Source organism: Myxocyprinus asiaticus, chromosome 24 (assembly GCF_019703515.2).
Source record: "Myxocyprinus asiaticus isolate MX2 ecotype Aquarium Trade chromosome 24, UBuf_Myxa_2, whole genome shotgun sequence".
Lineage (NCBI taxonomy): Eukaryota > Metazoa > Chordata > Actinopteri > Cypriniformes > Catostomidae > Myxocyprinus > Myxocyprinus asiaticus.
Window position 1 is genome coordinate 36688756 of NC_059367.1, and position 26977 is coordinate 36715732.

The following is a 26977-nucleotide window of genomic DNA, read 5'->3' on the forward strand; positions in this document are numbered from 1 at the left end:
TCTTGTAGCATAGAGTCTGATTGGTCCGACCAGCACTGGATCGTTCTGAGGGTGGGTGCTTCCTGTTTCAATTTCTGCCTGTAAGCGGGCAGAAGCAGAATGGAAGAGTGGTCCGATTTGCCAAATGGTGGGCGAGGGAGGGATTTGTAGCCATCCCGGAACGGAGAGTAGCAATGGTCCAAAACCCGGTCCCCTCATGTGTTGAAACTAATGTGCTGGTGATATTTTGGTGCGACTGATTTTAAACTGGCTTTATTAAAGTCCCCGGTCACAATGAACGTGGCCTCAGGGTGCACGTTTCCTGCTCACTTATAATCCCATACAGTTCCTTGAGTGCCCGGTCTGTGTCGGCTTGTGGGGGAATGTACACAGCAGTGATAATGACCGCTGTGAATTCCCTCGGTAGCCAGAATGGTCGACACAGAAGCATAAGAAATTCCAGATCAGGAGAACAGAAAGACTTGATAGAATGTACGTTCCTCTGATCACACCAGGATTTGTTGATCATAAAACATACACCACCTCCTCTAGTTTTACCTGAGAGGTCTTTCGCTCTGTCCGCTCGGTGCACGGAGAACCCCGTGGGTTCAATGGCTGAGTCTGGAATCTCCGCAGACATCCAAGTTTCTGTTAGGCAGATAATGCAGCAGTCCCTCGTCTCTCGTTGGAAAGAGATCCGCGCTTTCAGCTCGCAGAGCTTGTTATCCAGAGACTGAACATTTGCCAGTAGAATAGTGGGTAGCGGGGGTCGATTTGCGTGGCGTCTTACTCTGATGAGAACGCCGGCTCTGTTTCCCCTTTTCCTCCTGCGTTTCCGCGGCCGTGCTGCCCAGACAAAGGGCTCTGCTTGCGTGTTTGTAAACAGTGGGTCGGCATTGAGGAATGTGAAGTCCGGTTTTCTTTGTGAGATCGCTGAACCAATGTCCAAAAGTGTTTGTCTGTCGTAGACAATAAGGCAGACAACATCCAAGACAAAAAACATAAGAATTGTGAACAAAACAAACAAAACATTGCTATGTTGTGTCGGAGCTCGCAACGCAGCAGCCATACTCGGCGCCATCTTGAGTCCTTGATCAACGTTATTCGCTTCACCTGTGAGTGGTTCATCGGTGTATATCGATATCCTTTCTGCAACCCTGCTGTACGTCAATAAATCTACAATCCATGTCTTGATCTGATCCATTGTTTAATTAATTATTAAAATAAGCTAAACATAACATCACATAATATGGAGTGATGGATAAATTAATATCCATCCATCCACCTTTTTTTACATGGTTATCCTATGTAGCCTATTGACCTGTTTCATGCGATGTCACTGTTTGACCATACTATCATGTTTGTGACCGAAATTCCATATTTCTTCATTGTGCTGTGCTGTGGGATGAGGCAAAAGTCTGCAAAATTTTTGTTTCTATTTATAAATCATGAAGAGGTAATACTGCTGTTTAATTACCATATCCAAAATGTAGTTTTTCTTTCAATAAAGTTTTAACTTTTAAGTGACAGCTTCATTTCGCCAAAGTCAAGAAGCAATGAAGGGGGAGAGAAGGGATAAAAACACTTGTGAGTCTTTGCTCATTTATTCAGACATGTCAGTTAATCGTACACGTGTCAGTCATATTTATAACATCATCGATTCGGATACAAGTAAACTGGAACACCCAGACAGTATAAAAGTTATGTCATAATCGTTACACATTGTAATAAATAAAAAAGCACTGTGAATATATAGTCCATATTTAATGTGTATATACTAAGGTCAGTCAATTAACAACACATCATAAGATCATGAAGCACAGACTTTATTTACACCACCAGACTACAATGTTAACATATTTCTCATATTCATATTGCCTTGGATGCTTTCTGTGTATTCTTCATGATTTTAAAGCAGCTCTTACATTCATACACCAGCTTATGGAGGTAAATCGTGGATAAAATATATTTAAATGGCCGCAAAAGACAACTTTAGCAATATTGTGCTGACCTCAGATGTATATTCACCTTTCCTGGGACTTGACATGGATCAAAAGGGTTTTTTGATGTTTTTCTTAAAATCGTTTTAAGGATGTTTTTCAATTCACCACCATTGTTTCCTCCCGCTGATGGCAGCTGTGGGGAAAAGTGACTTCACTGAAACAGGTCAATGGGTGCTGGAGCGTATCCCGTATATATTTTTTAAAACATGTATTTTTTGTTTTCAACATTGTACCATACACTGAAAACTGAGACTTGATTTTTTGAGTTTGCTCACCTGCCTCATCACCGGACATTATTATGCAGATATTGAGGTAAATTATTCCAAATATCCAATGACTTTAACACAGTCGAGGGTCAGAAATGTACTGACGTGGGGCCTGGGTAGCTCAGTGGTAAAATACGCTGGCTACCACCCCTGGAGTTCGCTAGTTTGCTAGTTCGAATCTCAGGGCATGCTGAGTGACTCCAGCCAGGTCTCGGTGGGGCGCATGGTGAATTGAGCGTGGATGGCGTGAAGCCTCCACACGCGCTATGTCTCTGTGGTAACACGCTCAACAAGCCACGTGATAAGATGTGCGGGTTGACTGTCTCAGATGCGGAGACAACTGGGATTTGTCCTCTGCCACCCGGACTGAGGCGAATCACTATGCGACCATGAGCACTTAGAGCACATTGGGAATTGGGCATTCCAAATTGGGAGAAAAAGGGGAAAAATCCCCCCAAAAAAAGAAATGTACTGACATACATTAAAAAATTTAACCTTAAAGGGCAAACATTTACCACTGAAGTGTCCAGTTTAGCGGATACACCTGCTTTTCTTCATTTCAAAATCTCTTACGTCATGTTCTTTTTGATTATATGAGTCAAATCTTTATCAAAAAAGTAACATATATATTTAATCTCACATTTAGAAAGAATTATTTCTTGAGGAAATCTATAAAAGAATGTCAGTCAGTGAGTGTCCATCGGAATGACCGTTCGTTTTTAAACTGAGTGAGCGTGCAGATAGTGGAATAAAGCGTGTGCGGATGTATCAGGAGCAGCGAAGGTAAGGCATGTATATTATGTTTGCTTTTCATATCTCTTTATATGCACCCGATCTCATGAAAAGTCGTACATAATTTACGAGTTGGCTATTTCGTATAGTCTGGCACGATGTTGTTTGCATAAACTCGTACGACTTCATCACTTGCAAATTCCCGGATATTTAACGTGGACGCGAAAGTTCCGCGCACGAGGCGTTAAAGACATACTTATTAATATAATGCCTAAAACCCCTTATCTGTATTAGATGGAAATTATGTCCAGCGACGTCATTGGCTGTAGTAAAAGTTATAGGAATTCAAACAAGTGCAGTCGCACGATATCATACAAATTAGCCAAATTTAGAAAAGTCGTATCAATCCTGACGATTTCGCCATGAGAGTGTGTTGTTCAAATCTCATACACTGTGATCTTTACTTCTACATTTTATTAAACACTGTACTGCACTAATTTCAGCCATTGTTGTATCAACCTTTATAAAAAAAAATCATATGTAAAATTAAAATAAAAAAATGTGAATGAGAAATAAAACCTAAAAATAACCATTAGAGAACGTTATGTGTAGGTTCTTATTAGGTTGTCACACACACAAAAAAAAAACTTCATGCAACTTTTAGGAAGGTTAATTTATGGTTATAAAAATAAAACCTAAAAATAATCATTAGGGAACATTCTGTGTAGGTTCCTTTTAGGTTGCCACACAAAAACCACCCTGCAACATTCTGAGAACATTAGTTTATGGCTACAAAATTAGAACCTAAAGAGAACTTCCTAGAACGTTTGGAATTGGTTTCCTAAAAAATAACCAAAATGAAACCAAATGCTAACGTTAGGTGAACATTCTGTGTTTGCTGGGCATGGTGCCTATATGGTTCGGATCCCTCAGTCATTGTAATTATTTTCTGAACAGTTTCTTTTTCCGTCATATCACAGACCATTAGACTTCTTCCTGGAATTATAAATCTGATCATGTAAAAAAGTAAAAGCACACTTCCAAAAGCTGCAGTATTTCAGGTCTCATTAATGTCTGTTGCACAAACAGTACAGGATGAGTTACGCTTCGAAAATGTAATAGTTAGGATTTGTTCAAATCATACTGATCACACTGTGAATTAGGCAAAAGGAGGTTAAAATTTCTGCCGTTGAATCCATCTGTGCTTACCGAAATTCGAACCACTGCCCCTACTGGCCGAAGCTGGAAGTGTTGTTGAGTTGAAATGCCCACAGGGTGGCGCCAAACGTGAGATGTGTTTTTAGTTGAGATGTCTATGTCCATCTGATACAGAACAGAAGCTATGAAAGAAAACCACCTGAGGTATTCTGAAACTCGGGTGTGATCTCAGACTGACTGAAACCTGAACTTCTCACATTGAATATGAAAACACAAATCATAAACTCCCTAATTTCCATTTCGTCTGATATCAACATTGGCTAATTTCACACTTTTAGTGTCTTAGTTTGGCATGAAGTATGTAGACACAGGCTGGGAGGTGCATACTGTATAACTCCCAATAACACATACGGATGTTTTGTCTAAAATTTTACCTGAGAAACTCCCTCAGAGCAACTGGCTCTGGGCTGAACACTGTTATTGTGACATTTAAAGGTTAAAAATGGTTAAATGTCAGGGACTATCCGGGCAGGTGAAAGATAGAGGCCCCATCCATAAACGAGACATCCGAAACTTATAACAACACGACTAGTTCACATCACCATCGTGCTCAGAATATCATCAGTAAAGAACATCTGACACTTCAAAACAAAGACATGTTTTTTTTCTTCTCTAAATTTTGAATGGGGTTTTCCAGTGTTCTTTTATATAATTCATGTTCAATATAATAAACACACACACACACACACACACACACACACACACACACACACACTATACAGTATAATTATGGTCAATTTATGACAATTCCACCACTTTGTGACATCACATTCTTATGTCCAGGGTCATGCAGTATGTCCGCAGTATTTCACATGAATCTTTAGTTTATTCAAAATAGTAGAGAAAGGATTCATTTCTATCTTTTTTATCATTCAGTTTTAAACATTGCTATATCTAAAAGTTCACTCTTTTAATATAATAAATGACAGAGAATGACAGCTAACGACTTATGATTGGCTACAACTTGTGTACCTTAGCCTTGCTATTCATGTCTGTTCCTCTAAAAAACATTTCCACTTGGGTATATGGAATGGAGTGACAATAAAGTGATTTCACTTGATTTGAAAAGCATCAAAACTTTTATACATACTCATTTATTTTTGGCTTTGCACTACTGAGAAAAATTGTTGAACGTAATGAAAATTGTTTCGGTAATTGTTTTTGGTTTCTCAGCTCTTTTTGGACAACAGAGATGCACACTTTTCGTTATGCTAAAGTATAGTTCTATCCCCTTTTACAGTTTCAGAGGTTTTGCTTAGCACTATAGTTCTGCCTGGTTATCATTTTCACAACAAATACAAAGGGGAAAAACTGAGAACAATACTTTCACTGGTTCTTCTACGTCAGGGCAAACCCCTTTCTCATGCACTTTCCAGTATATACGTGTCTGATAACTGATGATGATTTTAAAATATAATGAAACTGCCAGTCAAAATTTTTGGACACACCTACTCATTCTTTATTTTTTAATATTTTAGAATTATATTAAAGTCATCCAAACTGTAAAATAACACAAATGGAAGTATGGAAATTCTGTTTTGACAGTATATGCTTTTTTTTTTTATCTTATTTTGTTGACTGCTATTCCTTCATACATAAGTATGATTTTTATTTGTCTACAAAGATATTTTCAAGCATTTAAGCATAGCCTTAGCCTTTGAATCAAAGTGTTTTTTTTTTATTTATTTATTTATTTATTTTTTTCAGATAAAGTCTGGTAGCATAGTGAACAGACAAAACAACTATGTACTACTAACATAATCTAAGGGGCTGTTAAAGGAATATTCCGGGTTCAACACAAGCTCAGCTCAGTTGACAGAATTTGTGGCATAATATTGATTACCACAAAACTTAATTTTGACCCGTCCCTCCTTTTCTTTAAAAAAAGCAAAAATTGAGGTTAGAGTGAGGCACTTACAATGGAAGTGAATGGAGCCAATTTTTGGAGGGTTTAAAGACAGAATTGTGAAGCTTATAATTTTATAAAAGCACTAATATGAACTATTCTATTAAAACTCATGTATTATTTGAGCTGTAAAATTGTTTAAATAATTGTTTTTACAGTCATTGTAGGGTTTTAGGGTTTGTTGACATTGTCATGGTAACGAAGTTGTAAAATTGGCTATATCTTTACACAGAAAAGGTTAGTAAGTGATTTTATCACACTAAAATAATGTTAAGAAACATATTGTTTATGTCTTGTGGCTATACGTTTGAAACAGTGAGTATTTTAACGTTTACGGATTGGCCACATTCACTTCCATTGTAAGTGCCTCACTGTAACCCAGATTTTTGTTGTTGTTGTTTTTTTGTAAAGAAACAAAAAGGAGGGACGAGTCAAAATTAATGAATATTACACCACAAATGCTGTCGATTGAGCTTAACTTGTATTGAACCCGGAATATTCCTTTAACAGCTGTAGGAATTAAACACAACGCTGGTGTCTTGATACCCGTTCAAAAGCAAAACACCCGCCAGAAAACTTCAAGTCCCAAGGTTCCTCATTGACCAGAGTGAGGAAGTGCTGCAAGAAATAGTTTGTCCAATGAGAGACAGTGAGCTCAATCTTATGAGTGCCACTGGATTTCGAAAGCACTATTGTTGTGCGCCGTGCAAGCGCGTGCGTTGAAGAGCGAGCTGTCAATCAGTGTCAAGAAGAGAGCACAGTTTCTAAAATGGGTAAGTCTCTTTACTAGCGATTATATTGCTATTAACTGCTACTATTAATGAGTCAGACTATTTGGGCAAGAATCTATTCATTTGCCAGTTAATGAGATCTGGTATCAAATTTGGGGCACTACAACAAACTTTTGAGCATTCAAACAAGATGTGGCGTCTCTGTTTCTAGACATGGGCAGTAGAGGAATCGTTTTTCTCTTTTAATAATATGCATGTCCATACCACATTTTGAGCTTTAGATTTAATTTCTAAAATATAGCCTACATTGGTGCCATTGTCCTTAACTAATTAAAGACCATATTTTTCTTACATATGATTATTTGCACAATTATGATTATGAACATAGGTAAGAGAACTGTGATTTTTAATTATATGGTTTAATATACTGCAACTTATAGTGACTGTTGGGCACACATCTCTATATAGAAACTCCTATAGGGGTTTTGCCCACCCTCCACCCAAGTTGCTGGATGCTTTTCTTAGGAAACACCCAGAAATAGCAGCATGAATTAAACAACCACATGGGACAACATCCTTAAACTTGTCTACTTTTAAACCAGATGTTTTTAAAACATCTATTGTCACTCAAAATAAATGGAAAAAATGGCTGATTACAGTTATAACAAGTGGTTACATTCAAATGGCAATACATATTTCTGTAATTTGAGTGACAGTAATGAGTAATGACTAGATATGAACAAGTTCTGCTGTTTGAGGAAGTGGTTTAGAGAAATAGCAACACATTTCTGTTGAAGCGTAAAACCCCTCATCTGATCATTTCACGGCATACTGATGCGAAAGGGGCAGATAAGAATAATTACAGAACATCTCAGGGCATTTTTTGGTTAGGACGCTTTATCAATGGCCTAAAATATGCCTTTCTTGGTTAAAAATGACTATTTAGCCTATTTTCATGTGCACTCGTCTTGCAATGTGATGCAATGATTTTGACATTATCACAATGTTATCACTGTTTTGTGACACGAAAGATGTGGTCAATCCAGAATGTAACAGATTTGTGGTTGACACGTACAAAGGAATTTCGCCCCTTTAATCTTAACAAAATGTCAATATTAAAGTCTCCTAGCTTTATGTAATAAAATACCAATTAAACAGACTATGGATGTAACCAAATATTCAACTGTGACTAATTAAACAACGAATCAGTCATTGAAACCCCATTTTGATCCACCACTAATCTGTGCCCCCCCCCCCCCCCCCCGATCAATGTCTATAGTGGTCACAGCCCTGAAACTGACTAATTAAAATAGTGCCAAATAACCCTAACGGCTAGATACGGACAATATCAGCCTCTCAGAGACAATGCAAAACTCACAGCAGTGATAATATCAGGCAAAGTTGTCACAGTCTTTCTGCACTGTGGCTCAGAAGGGGAAGTAAAATGACAGAAGGTTGTTCTGTGCCTTGGCACAGGAAATGTCTGATCTCGAAAGCAAAGCGTAGCTGGATGTTACAGACAGAGATATGAGTGTAGAGAGTGGTGAGGAGGCTATGAGAAAGGGAAGTGGAGGCTTTGAGGTAGAGGCTACCCCAGAGTGAGTCTATAAGTCAATGCTTGTGTGGTTTGTAAATAAGATAGCTGTCAGGTTGCTTTATGGTTATATTGTCTTGTTCTATTCATACCCCAAATGCTTGAATGGTAGAGTTCTTGATATAGGTGCTGGTCGGACTTGAAATTTGGCCTCAGAAATAGTTCAGTGTGAAATAAAAATATTTGCATTTTTGCATGTAGCCTATTAAAAATACAATCTTTGCATATTACCCTCCAAGCTTCAGTTACTTTTCTGCACCACTGGAGTCACCCAGTGTTAATCTCGATACAAAATGATTGACGAAAATGTTCGTTGACAAAGGGTGTTTTGATTTTGTCAACGATAACGACGACGAAACGAGAAAGATGCATCATGACCATAATTAAACTGTTGAAGAAAATATGACGAGAAAAAAAAAAATATACCGCAAGGTATTAACAATACACTAAACCTTTATTTATTTATTTATTTATTTATTTATTTAAAGAAAGGAAATCTAGAAAGAATTGATGTAAACAAATGTTGTGGATTTCCCTGCTGAACACCTGTAAAATTAACTAATTGGTTAATTACCTCACTCAAACACATCCTAAATATGTGATATTTATCAGCTACTGTATCCACAAAAATAAACGTCATTCACTGTAAGAAAAAAAATCATGTTGTTTCAACTTAAAGTAAGTTTTAATGCTGCCTTCAAAGTTTAAGTTTTGTCAACTTAAAGGGGAAAGTTTAAACAGAACATACATTACATTTGACTTAAATCGAGAGAACCTGTTAAATGAGCTTAATGTCTTTTAAGTAAACTTGACTTTCTAAACTCAATTTCATTCTAATTCAATTCAAACTGAATATATAGAATTTCTCAATTTGCATTTTAAATGATTGATAACCAGTGGGCCTGGATAGCTCAGCAAATAAAGACGCTGACTACCACACCTGGAGTCGCAAGTTCGAATCCAGGGCGTGCTGAGTGACTCCAGTCAGGCTTCCTAAGCAACCAATTGGCCCGGTTGCTAGGGTGGGTAGAGTCACGTTGGGTTAACCTTCTCATGGTCGCAATAATGTGGTTCTCGCTCTCGGTGGGGCGTGTGGTGAGTTGTGCGTGAATGCTGCGGAGAATAGCGTGAGCCTCCACACGCGCTACGTCTCCGCGGTAACGCGCTCAACAAGCCACGTGATAAGATGCGCGGATTGACGGTCTCAGACGTGGAGGCAACTGAGATTCGTCCTCCACCACCCAGATTGAGGTGAGTCACTACGCCACCATGAGGACTTAGAGCACATTGGGAATTGGGCTTTCCAAATTGGGGAGAAAAGTGGAGAAAATCAACAAAACAAAAAAAGATTGATAACCATGTATGTAGTTATTGCTATCTCATTATCAGTGTGAAAATAAACTGCTGATGGTAAATGGCTAATTGATGATCCCTTGATCAAATTCAGACTTAAACTTATCAAGGAGACATGCATGATGCTCAGCACTTTACACGCAAATCACAATGATGGTGACAATCATAAAAACACATCAATGAGTGAAAAGATTAGCTTTAAATTGTTGCTACATGACAAATAACTGAAAGTGACAACAAACACAACAACCAAGAACATAAATAAAGCAGCAAACAGTACAAAAAAAGAAAAGACAGTAACACTGCAATTTGCATAATTTATTCATACCACAGCGCATGCTGGGATTTCAAATAGGTGAGCGTGATGTGCGTAGTTCTCTTGACTTTTTGATTTCAGCTGAATATTTTTTCCAAGCTCATTAACTTATAACAAAAACTTGGAAAATTGAGTTGTTTCAACAAGATCAATTCAGGTTAGTTATTCTAACTCTACATTTTAAGTTATGATAACTAAAAGGCAAGCTAATTTTTTACAGTGTATTATAACTTACATCTGCACAGGCAATGAAGCTAATGAACAGGTGAACTTGAACTATTCAGAATGCGTACATGCGCTGTGAAATTGCAATATCCTAAACTGTCTAAACGTGAGAAATTCACAACAGAGTGATTTCTAAAAGTAGCTAATACTTCAGTATATTCATTATATACTGTTAATTCAGGAGGTTCTCAGGACAGTTTTCTCATGTTGCTTAATTTGACATATTAAACATATTTATTTTGAATATGTTTAATAAATGTCTTAATAATTTGAAATAGCTTATACTGTACATTTTCCAAAATATTTGAATATTTGAGTTCAAGTTTGATCTGTTAATGTTTGATAAATTAAATTCATTTCGTAATCTACTTTCAAATAAAATGTTATTTTTGTCGACTAAACTTATATTTGATTTAAGTCACAGTAAAATTAACTTATATAACTTGATGAAATTTTGACTAAATTTAAAGGACATTTTCATCAAAAGACAAAAATTTTAACCAAAATAAAAAAACAGTTTGAAAATGAACACGTGTCACAAAGCAGAATTGTGAAACATAATTGGATAATTGGTTTTCAAACAGGTTTTCTAGATACCCAACGATCTGGTAGGACAATCTGGTCTTATAACAAGTCGAAACAATAGTATGAGATGATGAAATTGTAAGAATTTTTTTTTTATTTTATTTATGATGGCCAGAGGATAAATTGTAGTAGACAGCTTACAAAATTGTTTTTGTATTACAACGAGTATCACATAGCTGTGGTTTAAACGTACAGACAGGAAGTAGTGTTGTAATCATGTGGTTTCATATTAGAATGTTCTCTCTCTCTCTGTCTCTCTCTCTCTATCTTTCTCTCTCTCTTTCTTTCTCACACACATTCACACTCATTTAATTCAATAGTTAAGAAAGAAATGCAAATTTTAAACTATCAAAACAAAATTTCAGAATAGGTCTATTGAAGTGAAATTAGCAGTTGGTTTCAATATTTAATGTCACGGTCACTGACAGGATGAAGGTGAGAGTTGTGTAAAATGCTCTTAAGTAATACTGTAGTTACCCATTGCTTTCCTAAGCATATTGCAAATTCATCACTGCCTTTTGTGTGCATTCTCCGGAAGAGTCTCTTTACAAAGTGAAACATAATCATATCAGGGATATTTGTACAGCACTCACTGTTTGTGTGTAACTAGTATGCTGGCCTTTGTTTTAGTGTTGGACCCTCGTGGAGAGGTCAGTGTTGGTGACGAACAAATAGCTACTGAAAGGGAGCAGGAGGAGAATTCACCAAACCAGGTAAAACCACGCACCAGCACGTGTTAGCATTTGTGGCATAATGTTTCAAAAAAAGCAAAAATCGGGCTTCCACTCACAATGGAAGTGAATACGGCCAATCCGTAAACATTAAAATACTCACTATTTCAATAGTATAGCCACAAGACGTAAACAATATGCGTGTAAATATGGTGTAAACCTTTTCTTTGTAAAGTTATTTCCTGAAACGTCCATAAAAAACGTTTTAAACAAATTTACAGCTCAAATAATACGAGTTTTAACAGAAGAATTATTGCAAGTGCTTTTATAAAATTACAAGCTTCACATTTCTGCTTTTAAACCCTCCAAAAATTTGCCCCATTCACTCCCATTGTAAGTCTATCACAGTCTAAATAATTTCAACATTATGCCACAAATGCTTTTGATTAAGCTTGATTTGTATTGAACCCGAAATATTCCTTTAAACACCTCTTTAAGTGTTGTTAAATTCACCATTGATGTAACAGGCAGTGCAGCAATTTTATAGAAATCATTCTGAGGGCCGGATAAAAATTATTGTGGGATCTGATTTGTCCCACAGGCCACCAGTTGTACAGAGTACAGGAGTCACTCCTGAACGAACAAACAGAGATTTCTAAAAAGGGTTGCTGTGTCCCTTCTTGTAACCCAACCTAACTATAAACATGACAGTTTAAATTTTTGATTTTGACATTGAAATGTTTTTTTTTTTTTTCACATAATTGATCCATTAAAAAAAAAATATATATATATATATATAAAATATCCCCTTTTCTCCCCAATTTTGGAATGCCCAATTCCCACTACTTAGTAGGTCCTCGTGGTGGCGCGGTTACTCGCCTCAATCCGGGTGGCAGAGGACAAGTCTCAGTTGCCTCTGCTTCTGAAACTGTCAATCCGCGTATCTTATCAATTGGCTCACTGTGCATGACACCGCAGAGACTCCCAGCATGTGGAGGCTCGTACTACTCTACGCGATCCACACACAATTGACCACGTGCCCCATTGAGAGCGAGAACCACTAATCGCGACCACGAGGAGGTTACCCCATGTGACTCTACCCTCCCTAGCAACCGGGCCAATTTGGTTGCTTAGGAGACCTGGCTGGAGTCACTCAGCACGCCCTGGATTTGAACTCGCGACTCCAGGGGTGGTAGTCAGCGTCAATCCTCGCTGAGCTACCCAGGCCCCATTGATCCATTTTTTCAGTTCCTCAAACCTAACAGAAGAGTGTAGGTAGATGTCATGAGCCAAATATGTTTTCATGCCATCTTTCTTATGTGGCAGTTTTGCTTACAAAAATAACATCTCACATCCCGTTTCAATCTAATGACTGTTGCCAAATGCTTCTCTGGTATTATCGCAATATTTCAGTTACAGAGAAATGCTTATGACAGTAACAGTCACATGACATTTGACCGTGTCAGTCTTTTTTTTTTATCTGATGTGTGCAGAAAAATTTGTATTCCAGTATATTTACATGTATTGACTCAACACCCCCTGGTACCGGTTTGATGACCGTTTTGGTGGTTACAGTTTTCAGTTCCCTATTTCAGCAATACACCAGAATAACAAGTGAATAATTGAGTTTTGAGTGTCACATTGTAAAGCCATGGTATAGTCATTTCTTTTATGCTACACGCACATGGATACACATATAAACAATCGCAAAAAAAAATTCTCTCTTTCTCACACACTTCTGGTAATTGAAAACAGCATTTAAGTATGTTGTTGCGAAGATGCATCATATTTTCAGCGTGGCGTCAGCAGTTGAAAGCCATGTGGTTTTGGTGGCAAGCGCTGGCCATGCCACTGCGTCTTCAAGAGCGTGTAGAAACTTTCGTTTTGAGAGTGTTATTGACACGTCCACAGCAAACTAACCCACACACTTTTCCGAAATTTGAATGAGGTGGAAATTTAAGAGTTACATCTCGAAGCAAGTCTCTCACACTGGGGTCTGTGCTACTTTTAGCCATGGTTAGAGAGGACGGGTCTCTGCTCTCGACTCTTCCTGTTTGAAACTTGAATGTAGCATTTAAGAACTAAGCTCTTCCCTGTTGTGGTTTTGATATGAATGTATTAAATATAACGAATGATTTTACATGCACTACCAGTCAAAATTTAGGACACACTTGACTTGTGGTTTCTCGTGATCTTAAAAACCTTTCTAAACTATCTAAAATCGAATGCTGAAATACTTGAAATAATTTTTTTTAGACAAATATGAATTGTCTAAAAATAATGTATTTTTAAATGGATGTATTGGACCTGAATCTTATACCTCCATTTTTTTTTTTTTTTGTGGTTTTAATTACTTCATTATTATTTGAAAATATGGAAAATAGTAATAATAAAGAATAAGTAGGTGTGTCCAAACCTTGGACTGGTAGTGTTCAGTATGTTTGCTATATATCAAGTGTTCTCAATAGTTTAATTATACCACTTTTAAAAAATGTTGATGTGCATTCCAAGGGTTAGACCACCTCTCCTTTTCCTTTTAATTTGTTGTCAAAGAATGATATCGTAAATACAATATAGCAGAAAATACAAAATACAAGAGAATATATCAGTTGAATATGGTGTACTAAATGTTTTAGGACTCACTTTATATTAGGTGTCTTTAACTACTATACTATATTTATGCATTTGATACAATGTACTTATTATTTACATACAGTACATGTTATTGCATTGTACTTACATTTAAAGTACCGGCATTCATTTACATCTGTAGTTAACCTTAACCTCTCATCCTAAACCTAACCCTACCCCAACCCTTATCCTAAACCCCAACCCCTGAACCCTAACCCCTAAAACTAATGCTACCCCAACCCTCATTTTTACCCCTGAACCCTAACCCCTAAACATAACCGTACCCCAACCCTTACCCTAAACCCTAATCTAAACCCTACCCCTAAACCTACTTGTACCTCAACGTTAGTGGCAGGAAATGTGAATCTTGTGAAAATTTAGCAGAACAATGTGTAGTCACACAATAAGTACATTGTATTGTATGTATTTTAATGCTAGTACATAGCAGTTAAAGACACCTAATATAAAGTGGGACCATGTTTTAAAACAAAGAATTGTAAACCATTTGCGAAAGAAAATGACATGAATAGCAGATTGAAATGTTGCCCATGTCTTTTCAGGTCCATTTTCAAAATGCTCTTTGCTTTGAAATAAGAGGAATCTTTTCTTCTCTTGATTAAAAGATAACCAAGATTCCAAGAACATTTTCTAACACACCATTCCTCGAAGCTGGTTATCAGGGTTGTCAATATAACAGGAAGTGTTTAGGTTGATACCAATCAGATAAACCTGTATATGTAATTTCACTGAATATGACTCAACTCAGGACAGATTGGAGATCAGCAGTGCCCACAGCAAAAGACATGTTTCAATTTTTCTCTGTTGCATTCTCAACTGAAGAGAGGGGAAAAATGAATCAGGCCTGAAAACTTTTTAGGTTGCCCCAGCTTTTTGGCCTTTGTGTACAATATTATTCCCTTACAGCAGAGATGTACACTTAGGCCTTGATGTTTACTCATTTCAATACACTGAATGGGGCCCTCTTATCTTCTGTATTACTCAGCGGTTAGAATAAAGGCCTATATGAACAATGTTAGTCATTGCAGAGGCCTTATTCTGGGAAGAAGTCACCCTCTCTGGGGAACTCGATTCAGTGTGAAACTCAATGACTGAACATTGCTTCGGCAGCATACAGCATGTAGCTCAACCACCAAAATCGTCAAAAGGAAATCCAAAGCTTTCTGTGTATACTCATTGGGGAATTTCTCTTCTCACCTGCAAAGCTGTTATAAATTGTTTTTCTCTTTGTGTACCAAATACTTTTTCGGCTGGTAAATATGATGATCCAAAATTTGTTTCCACAAACACTTAAAGGAATATTCTGGGTTCAATACAAGTTAAGCTCAATCGAATGTTGATTACCACAAAAAATTATTTGGATTCGTCCCTCCTTTTCTTTTAAAAAAAATAAATAAATAAATAAAAAAGCAAAAATTGAAGTTACAATGAGGCACTTACAATTGTTGGAGGGTTTAAAGTCAGAAATGTGAAGTCTATAATTTTATAAAAGTGCTTATATTAATTCTGTTAAAACTAATTTATTATTTGAGATGTAAAGTTGTTTAAATCATCATTTTTAAAGTTGTTTTAAGTTTTAGGGTTTGTTGACATTACATTGTCATGGCAACGAAATTGTAAAATTGGATATAAATTTATAGAGAAAAGATTAGCTAGTGATTTTATCACACTAAAATCATGTTAACATACACATTATTTATGTCTTGTGGGTATACTTTTGAAATATTGAATATTATAATGTTTACAGATTGGCTCCATTAACTTCCATTATAAGTGCCTCACTGGAACCCAGGGATTTTCCTTTTTTGAAGGAGGGGCATGTCAAAATAATTTTTTGTGGTAATCAATATTATACCACAAGATCATGGATGGTCCGCTGTGGCGACCCCTAATGGGAGCAGCCGAAAGAAGAAGAAGAAGAATATTATGCCACAAATGTAAATTTGTAAACTTTTATCAAAATTAAACAACTTTCCATTTTGGCTGACATCACCAATCCCTCTTATTTTTCAACCCCTCCTTTCCAACCGCCTGGATCCATGGAGTACAAAAGCCATAGTTTTCCCCAAGGATTTCATAAAATCCTTCATAAAAGAGTTCATAGCAATGAACCAAACCAACCAGCTTTGAGGTGAATCACAACATTACAAACTTTGATTTGACGTAAAAAAAAATAACAAATTAAAAAAAAATAAAACTTACTGTCTTTCTTGAGGGCATGAACTTTAATCCTATGAAGCACTGTGAATGACGTAATTGAATTAAAAACAATTTATTATCGATTTATTATCGAAAAATATTAAACTACTGATTTAAAGTTGGTGATTATAAGTATAGAAACAATATATTTACATTTTATTGCTAAATATATTCCGATATTTACAAGTATGCAAATAGTTTGAGAGTGTAGGAAGATTAACTTGATTGCATCATTCATGATGCATCATGAGACTGGGCGGTCACTGCAGAGCTCTTTTGGTGCGCTTTGTTGTCCGAGACTCTCTGATTGGTGGATTTTTCTTGTCAGGATCATGGGTAGTGTAGTTCTTTGCCAGGAATTCTGCTACTAAACATGATATCTAAAAAATGTAGGTAAACTTACATGGACTGATGGCTTCAGCAGAAGCTTACACCATCGTTTAACAACCTCAGAGATCATAGTAGGCTTGTCTTTAAATGTTTCTAAACTATCGTTAAAAATTAATTAGTCTATGGAAAAAATGAATGGGATTTTTACTACAGACTGTTGTGCTCTATTCTGGTATGTAAAGCCCACTGTCCAATTAAAGCTCACAATCCAATTAATTCTTGATGGATAAATCAAGTCTCACCCTACATTTTTTGTCATTGAAGATCCTGTTTAACATGGAAATGTGTCAGATTATAGAAGCAAAATGGTCGTGAACGCGGTTTCATGATGACAATTTAAATTTCGGGGTGAACTATCCCTTTAACTTGATTTCTGGAGTTTACCAACTTCTCTGTAAATCATGTGTATTGTTACTGAGTGGTCAATCCTGTGACAGCTGGTGTTTATTTCTGCATGCCTTCACTCTTTCATTTCTCACTTGTGGCATGTCTTCACAGTGGGTCATTGTCCTGTGTGCCTGTGCGTTGTTTCTTAGCAGTTTCACTTTGATCTGATCAGCTCAACACTTTGCCACACAAGGTGACAATGCTTGTTTTCTGAAGATAACATTCGTTTACTTCCCTGTTTCCTCCTTCCCTTGTTTTGCAAGAACATCTACAAGGCTTATATGGTGTTGATAATCTATTTTAACCTTTAATTTGTCGTCTTTACTATTGTTCATACCGAGGGTTAGAGATTTCAACAAATCTGGACTCGCACTCATCCCGCACCAATTATGTTACGGACATGAATGATGCCTCGAATCATGCGGCTTGTGAGGCATGCAAATACTTTTCTAAGGGATCATGTGCGACCTTCAGGTAGAGCCAGAAATATCAGAATTACAAGTTCCGGGCACATAAATGACCACGTGAAGTGGTATATACCAGTGGGCAACTCTGAATTTTAGGTGAGTTGAAAGGGGCGTGTCGCCATGAAAGATGATGGAAAGTGTTATTATGTGTAAAATTTGTTACATCTCATGCATTAAAAAAGGATAGATTGTGTAAAAGTGCTCCAGGTGTGTTCAGTTATGCTTATCAACTGGTACAATAGAAAAAAAAAGCTTTAGCTGTCGTTCATTGTATATTTGCTTTAGTAGATTCACTTCATCTTAATTAAACTGAAACATGTAATTTCTGTGCTACAAATGTCAAGAAACAGAACTGCAATAATGATGACTGTTTTCAAACAGGCTTCCTGAACGCTTCCCCTTTTTCCATTGGTCGACAAACAGACAGTCCTGCCCCAAACACACGCCATTGGTCGAGTCAATGTTGCTGTGTTGGGCTGATCGGGATTCTCAAGAGTGCAGTGTTTTGACAGAGCCAACTTTTGGGGAAATTACCATACAAATGTCTTACTTTAAGTTGACTCTTTATATTATGCTTTATATTAATACTGAGAAAGTATTTTAACATTGAAAAAAATTAAGTAAGTAAGAAAGCTAGTAGTTAGCTTGTCATTAATTTCTCCAATTTTTATTTTCATTTTCCTCTCAAAGCCAAGTTTTGCGGAGCCACAAAAGTAACTCAGACCCTTTGCCTCCCTCTCTTGCAGTAACTGCAAAGTTTCTCATGTTTGCAGCATTTAATTCTTTATCATAGCTTGTAGTACAGCACTGCATTCTCCCCTTCATGAAAACCCCACCAGTGGTTCAGTTTCCCTTCAAACAGGATGTCTGGTTACTTATTGAAAGTGGTGGTGAAAGCCAAAGCTGTTGTGTTTTCAGTCTCACACTCTTAATATGACTGGTCTCTGAACAAAGTTGCATGAACACATATTTCACCTGCTATTTTGCATGAGGCTCTGAGAAAATGAATCAGTGAGAAGATTTATCAGACTATTTGTGTGAAAGTGAAATTCGAAGGTTGTTCGACGCAAAATTACACTGCTTCCTGTAAATGACAAACTCGCCCACGTATACTCATATATTGGCTATATTTTGTACTCTGTTTATTTTTTTTATAACTCTTATTTTGGGAACTACTGGATTGGACAGAATATGAGATATAATTCTCATCACATCGCTTGGACTTGAGTGAATATCATGAAAATGTGTCCGGGTAACATTTCACTCCAGTGATATTTTGCCTAAAGAAATTCCCATTATTATCAAAGGTAATTCTCATTAGATTTTCAGTGCTGTAACACAGTAGTTTTTTTTTTTTTTTTTACTACATAGCATTTTTCAAATCAGCATTAAATTAAAGGTAAACTACCATTATGTATAAATACTAAAATGCATAACATCTTAATAAAAGGTTTCATTTTCTTTAGACCAAATATAATTTCTAATTTATTTTGATTTTAGGGTGAAATATGACTCGGACATGTTCTTGACATGTTTTATTGAAATTCGACCACTTAGCTACAGAGCGCAACAGTCTGGTTCAGGAAGTAAAAATCACATTCATTTTTTCCATAGAGGAATTGATTATTAAAGATAACTTATAAAGCTTTAAAGACAGTCCTACATTGAGCTCTAAGATTGTTAATCGATGGTATGTGCATTTGTTAAAGCCATCAGTCTGTGTTATTTTAACTTACTTAAAAAAAATATTTTTCCTGGTTCCTGGTGAAGAACTACACTACCCATGATCCTGCACAGAAAGATCCACCAATCAGAGAGTCACATGGCAAACGAGCTCCCACGTGACCACCCACTCCCATGACGCACTGTGACTGGAGCAATCGAGTCGTCTCCCTAAACTTTCAAACTAATTATATATTTGTATATATCTAAATATTTTGCGAAAAATAAAATATACTTATTCTATACTTATAATCAACAACTTTAGATCAGCAGTTTTATTTTTTTCAATCGCTTTTAATTCAAGTATGTCGTTCGCAATGCTTCAGGGAAGTGGGCAGACGCTGCTGAGGTCTTTTGCCATGATTTGTTGGCTACGATTCATAGTTCACGAAGTTCATTTCCACATTAAAGCTGAAGCACACAGTCTCGTACCTTTGTTATTTTGTCACTGTTGCGCTCTACTGTATTTGAATAGATTCTGCTTCCATTAAAGATAGACTTTCTGAATTGCATGCTTGTCATTTGTTGACCATGGTCTCACCTGTGAAGCTAAAGCACTTTTTTAAAGTCGCTCTGGATAGGAACGTCTACTAAATACCATACTGAATGTAAAATTATTCTAAACTACCAGTTGTTCAGGAAATATGTATTTAAAGCACCTTTTTTTTTTTTTTGTCGTTAGACCATCAGGGAGATGGAGACATTGGTATCCACCAATAGCAGTGAGGAGGGGTCCAGAACTGACCAATCAGAGAGTGAAGAGAGGACCTTTGTGACCAATCTGTACCGCTTTATGAAGGACAGAGGGACACCTATAGAGAGAATTCCTCACCTTGGTTTTAAACAGAGTGAGTCCATAGCTTTGCAAACCATTTAATGCAGTGTTTCTTTTTAATTGCCATGACTCTGATTTTACATTAGACTTGAAGATCCAACACAGTACCAAACTGTTTATTGTACAAAAGTGGACAACATTAACATCTATTAATATACCAATAACTGCATAGACTTAATATGCAAAATTACGAATTGTTTAGCTTAGACATTTTTCTTGAATTACAATGGTTTCATGCCCTTGATAGCCAATAATTCATGAACCATGAACTGTTTATCGTAGCTGCACATGAACCTGTATTTAAAGTAGTTTGGTTCATATTTTAATTTTACCTTGGTTCATGGTTTTTGAGGATGAGGGCTTGTCATGCAACCTGTCCGTGTTTGCATATACCATCCGATTGGCCTTTAATGTGCCATTTTTTCCTCCTCTGTTATCCTAACTAGGCACGATTATATATTTGTTGCATTTTATTATTTGCATTTAGCATTGTTTTTCCTGCTGTCCGCGACCTAAGCTATCTCAACCTGCTATCCGGATTTTAAACTAAATGTGTGTTGACTTAGGCATGTCTCTATTTATTTTTTTCAACAGTCAACCTGTGGAAAATCTACAAAGCTGTGGAGACACTGGGAGGCTATGATGCAGTAAGTGTCCACATGCAACCTCAAACCTCCAGACAGTTTTTCGCAACCTAACCTAATCTCTAAAATAATCTCTAATATATGCTCTTGATAGCATTATCTTGCCGAAACATTGTGGAAGTATGCCACTACTTTTGCCAACTGCCCAACACTTCAGCACCCAATGAGAAAGTTTAGAAGGAGGTTGTGCATTTGTCTCTTGATCTTGCACAGTGGAAACTATGGTGGCTGCAGCTCACACCATGTGTACGGCAGTGACCGTTATGACCACAATGAGAACAAGGGGTCCATCTGCTATAGAGCTCTTTCTGCCCAAACCTGCTACTACAAAGCTTTGTTCTCTTACCCTCAAGTTTCCATTACTCTGAGGTGCTAAAGTGTTTGTAATGTGTGTGTGTGGTCAGTCAAAACTATGTCTATCTGTCTGCAAGTGATTTCAGTGTTGGTCGAAGAGGGTCTTGTTTCTATGCGAATTGGGTCTGGGAGTGGAAAGTATGACCACATGCTTTAAAAAGAGCTGTGCTGGAAAGAAAGGCCATTATTGCATCAGCCGTTACTATTCCAGTAACACAACTGAACACAACCGGACGTCTTTAATCATAGACTTAAGAAGAGTGGCACCTGTTAATTCAAAGTAACTTTTCCATGAACTGAATTCAGCAGTTTTTCAGACAGTGAGACTGGTATTAGCATCTTAAAGCTGAAAAAACTTTATCAGCCTGTGAAAATAAACTCGGGGTATATGCTTAGAGACATGTAAGGTGACCACTGAAACTAACGAGTGACTAATCATGAAGTTCCACAATGACAAAAGCTGATCAGACTGATAATGCAGTGCACACAATACTCACATATGTTGTCAAGAAAACAAAATATGCATTTGGGGTTATTACTCTTAGTATTACTCTTTAGCATGAAACTAGTTCCTAACTAGTTTGTACTACAGGCATGAATTAAACAAATCAACGTGTGCTGTTACTTTTCTAAGAAATTGGACTTTTGATTATCACCTGGTGGATGATAAAATGGGCAAAAAGGTAAAAATTGTCGGGGGCCTGGGTAGCTCAGCAAGCAAAGACGCCACCCTCACTATGTAATGACTACCACCCCTGGAATCACAAGTGACTCCAGCCAGGCTTTTAAAGCAACCAACTGGACCGGTTGCTAGGGTGCGTAGTCAAGTGGGTTACCTTCCATGTGGTCGCTGTAAGGTGGTTCTTGCTCTCGGTGGGATGCGTGGTGAGTTGTGGGTGGATGCCGCGGTGAATAGCGTGAGCCTCCACATGCGCTAGGTCTCTGCGGTAATGCGCTCAGCAAGCCACGAAATAAGATACGGAAGGGCTAATTGTCTCAGAAGTGGAGACAACTGAGATTTGTCCTCTGCCACCCGGACCGAGGCGAGTCACTGCGAGTCACTGGGAATTGAGCATGCCAAATTGGGGAGAAAAGGGGATAAACCCCCCCTTTGGAGATGGGATCTTTTAATCTGAGACATTAAGCAACCACCCAGAACACCCTAACAACCACCTAGCAATACCCTAGCAACTGCATAGCAATATATTACAAATCACATTGAACACTTTAGCAATCAAGATAACAATGCCCTGGCAACCATTGTGGTGGCAGGTTTAGTACAGACAAGCATCATTCACCTTTTCATTAGATAACGTAAAAAAATACCTAGTTTTCTATTTTCTAGCCTAAAGGTGTATCAAGAGTCCATTGAACACTTTGTGTACAAGATCAGTACAGTACAGATGTACTAAATGACTAAGCAAGAACAGATTTCTTAGGTCGCTTTGCAGCTGAAATTGCATAATAACTTTGCATCTGTGTCTGTGTTCACAGGTAACAGCACGGAGACTATGGAAGAATGTGTACGACGAGCTGGGTGGAAGTCCAGGCAGTACAAGTGCAGCCACCTGCACACGCAGACACTACGAAAGGTAAGATTACTTTTAAACTGTTAGCTTGCAATTGTCGAAATGCACATGTACCAGACAGCCCTGTTCGTGGAAGTGATAACTGCTTGACAGTATTTCCTTTACATAACTGTGTACAGTATATACAGTATTCGATAACTGTGTAACAATAACAGTGTGTTGTAACTGTGTGTAGTATACACAGTTACACGTAACTGTGTATTGTTGTTTGTTAGTTGTACTGGAACCGACTCATTGTGTCAGAACAAGTGTGCTAACGCTTTCTTTGTGCAGGTTGGTGCTGCCCTTTGAGCGGCAGCTGAGAGGAGAAGAGGACAAACCACTGCCACCCTCCAAACCTCGCAAACAGTACAAGAGAAGCCCTGAGAACAGAGGAAGTAAACCAGAGAGGAAGAGGAAGATAGAGAGAGAAGAGTGCGAGGTGAGCAGGAGGAAATGTGCTTACATCAAAACACCTCTTTGTCAGATGTACAATATACTCCTTAGTAGGGTTGTGAATGAAGGAATTTAACTATTCCGGTTCCGATTCCTCTTAATGATTCCAGTTCCTTAATAGTTCCATTAATGATTCTTTAAGTACTTTTGAGGAAGAAATATTTGTAAATAAGAAATGCAATTAACTGCGCTCAGCTGACCGTTACCAAATGATGAGATAATTTGGAATAGATTCATGCAAAAGGTGCTCCACAAGATTGTTGTTCAGCACGTGTGTTGCTTTATGTTTTTAGGTAAAAGTTGGATCAGATCATCACTGCGAGAGAGGAGTATGTTCCCATCACAGATGGTCAGCACCTTCTGATCACCCAGTCGCAGATCAGTCATCAACAATCCCTGTCCATGGTCCTCATCCTAGCACCTGCTCCGGGGAAAAACCCCTCCTTCAGAATTCCACCCCAGCCGAAGTCATCTCTCCGTTGGAGAAGAAGAAGCGACTTGCCCAGGCTAGCCTCATTGTTCCCACCTCTGGGACCATAGAAGAACAAGAACTGGAGCGACCCTCAGTTATTCAGCTTTCCAACTCTTCCCAGTCTCCCGCCTGCCCCTCCTCCTCTCGCACCCGCCACTCCTCCGATGGATCACCCCTTCCTGTCTCTTCTCCCTCTGCCTCCCTCTCCCGTAGCCCCTCTCCATACTCCATTTCATCTGAGGACTGCATAGCCGTGACGACTCAGAAGTCTCCTGTCGCAGAGACTGAGAGTAGGACATCCTCTAGCTTGTCTTCTCTCCCTACATCAGAGGTCGGAAGCACCGGAGTATGCAGGCCTCTCAGTTGTTACCCCACCAGCAAAAACCTCATGAACTATCGCCACCATTACAGGGACTTCTTGCCTGCAGGGCTGCCACATTCTGAAAAGTCCCAGAGGAGTCTGTCAGCATGGACCTCGGATGGCAAATCCAGCAGCAGACTTACATCCCTCAGGCTCCCCTCCCCTGCTTCGTACAACACCAAAGCCTGCTGGATTCCTCATGCCTCCAGCTTCTCCAAAGTCCTACCCCGTGATCCCTGCAGGTCTGTGTCACTACAGCCCGCATATAAACCGCACATCTCCTACCACCAGCACTTCCTAAAGAGGTCCAGCACCGATGAAACCTACTTAAAGAAGATACCAATGTCATCTTCACTTCGCATTATGGACAGGAAAGAGAAGTCAAAGACAGTGTTCCCCAAGCCTCTGCCTACCCAGCAGTATCTCTATCACCCCCATGCTAGTCTTACAATGCCCTACCTGCCAGCCTTAGAGAGGCCTCGTGGAGATTTAGCCGAACAGTTGAAAGCTCTACCTCTACAGCCAGTCCTTCTTCCGACCCATCTAACCATCCCTCCACCTCAGACTCACTCTATGCATTGCCCACCAGTGGGAAACCCCTTCCCTGGGTCTTATGAGGCTGCTCTGCCCTCCTACCCTTATCCATTACCGCTCTGGCATCCACCTGCTGGGTACAGCATGGCAGGGCTACAGCCATATTGACCTAATGCAAAACTATTGGTCCTTATTGTCTAGACTTCTATAGGGCCTTCTGGACTATGAGTTAAGTCAACATGAAATCAAAATTGACCCTGTTTACTTTCTTGCATGCTCCTGGTCTTATTGTGCGTGATTCATCAGTGCACATTATTCAGAAGAAAAGGTGTTCGTCTTGTTATTCTTTTATCAAAATGTAATGATGTCCTTCCCCTCTGTACCAACTTTCCCCTTTTGGATGATGTCACCGAGGCCACCTACTGTAGGTTTCAATCAACAGGATGCTGGTAGGGTCTACAATTGATGGCAAAATCTGGTATGGAACTGACACTTTTCATGATCCAATCAATACTTGATGGATAAAATCAAGTCTCATTGAATAGACACTTGGAAATATGCCACTTTATGGAAGTAAAATTGGTTGCGAATATCATTTCATGTTGACTTTAAAGATTGACACCAACTGGAGGATTATTACATATTTTATGAGTTTATTTATGTAGCTATGTGAACAGAGAATAACTTTTAATTTAATATAGAATAGGTAGAAACAATCAGCACACAACCACAGTACTCTTTTCAAGAATACAAATAGCTTTACTACAGTATATGATTCAGCATCCAGAGAACTTGATTGCTTTTTCTTTAACATTCCCATGGCTAGTCTAGCTCAAATGGGTATGTTTGTGTAAAAAAGGACATCTACAAAACCACATTTTTACAAATGAATCTTGTTTTTATGGTTTACTTAATTTTTAAACCATATATTCCAGTTTCAAGGACTGAAGATTGTGTTTGATAAAGCACCAATGATGTGAAAAATATTTGTCTGTAATGTTAAACTGTATATTGTGTGCAAAAAATATTTTGTATAAAATCAATTTCTCATGATCGTGTAAAGTCTTAACTTAGTTAAGTAGTAACTGCAAAGATTCTAGAATGAAGATGCACAGACAGTGCAAGACACCATACATGTTGAACCATCACATTCATTTTAAAGGATGTTCAAACAAGGGGAAAATTCAAATTCAAGACTTTCAAAAGTAAATGGAACATATTTTGAGTCTCACACAATGGAGAATGTAACATCTTGTTCAAAGCAGAGACAACTTTGGTAGATGTCATCACAGTTGCTAAAATGCAAATATTTGTAATGCTTCAAGTCCCAGATTGTAAGTAACAGCTACTGTATGAATATTTCGTATGCAAGAGTACAAGACATGTACTGCATTTATTAGGCACATTTGGAATGTTCAAGTAGCTAATGCTGAACAAGCAAAATTATACATGACGATTCACCCTAAAATAATGAAACACATTCACATACAGGAAAACACAGCAGGAGCCAATATTTCAAATTTGCAGCCTGTTGCCTTCTGAAACGGGATATTACATTGCTTTATCTGTTCGTGAGAAGCAAATGAGGTAGGAAAGAACTAGCTAGGCCCCTATAGTGCAATACGTGTTTATATCAACAGAACAGGAGACAGCAAACAGCAACAGCAAAGGGGGTTGTGTATAAGCCAGGCATCTATGGTTTGTATGGGTCAGTTGGGAGTGTTTTGCCTGCCTGTGCGGTTAAGTGCACAAACTGAATCAAAAGATGAACACACACAAGTGTCAGACAGCTGTTCATAACACTCTCTCTGTCGCACTGCCGTCTCCAGTCAGCCTTTATCCCTCTCGGGCTAAAACCCAATTAGGGGCCGGGTGTGCGGAATCACGACCCGGCCCCGCCTTCCACCCTGCCACATTCCTATTGCTCCCCCGTTCTCTCAGGCACATGACGTACATCCCCCGGGGGGCATGCCTTGCGCCCTGTCTGCCGGCAGTTCATCCCCGTCTACCTGGATCAGGGGAGGGGACAAGGGGAGGGAAACAAAAAAAAAAGGTGGCACCTACATGCCGTAACGCCGATCGTGCCAAGTTAACAAAACATTTAAAAAGAGAGGGAAAAGGCCAACACGGAGCGGCAGCGGGAGAGAGAAAAATTTTTTATTTACTCCGATACGCTGTAGCCCGGTCCTCGGCCACTCCTCCACCCTCTAGTGGATGACAGCCATGCCTCCCAGGTTGATCAGAGGCAGTCCTCCAGCCCCTGGCAGATGGAACGCCCCGCCGCATTTTTGGTGGACGGTAGGGGTCTCCCCCGCCCCTGGCAGCGGTAACCGCTCCAGGCAGTTGGTTGGGAGCCCCTT

The 26977-nt window shown here is 38.5% G+C and overlaps 1 protein-coding gene across 1 annotated transcript; it reads left to right on the top strand.

Moving 5' to 3' along the window:
* The first annotated feature begins 6783 nt into the window (after positions 1-6783).
* On the top strand, positions 6784-25679 carry arid5a (AT rich interactive domain 5A (MRF1-like)). The gene is made up of 7 exons (XM_051654217.1): positions 6784-6877; positions 11539-11621; positions 20076-20241; positions 20823-20875; positions 22721-22818; positions 23089-23236; positions 23544-25679. The coding sequence occupies exons 1-7, from the start codon at positions 6874-6876 to the stop codon at positions 24783-24785; spliced, it is 1794 nt and encodes a 597-aa protein (XP_051510177.1). The 5' UTR covers positions 6784-6873; the 3' UTR covers positions 24786-25679.
* Positions 25680-26977: the final 1298 nt, after the last annotated feature.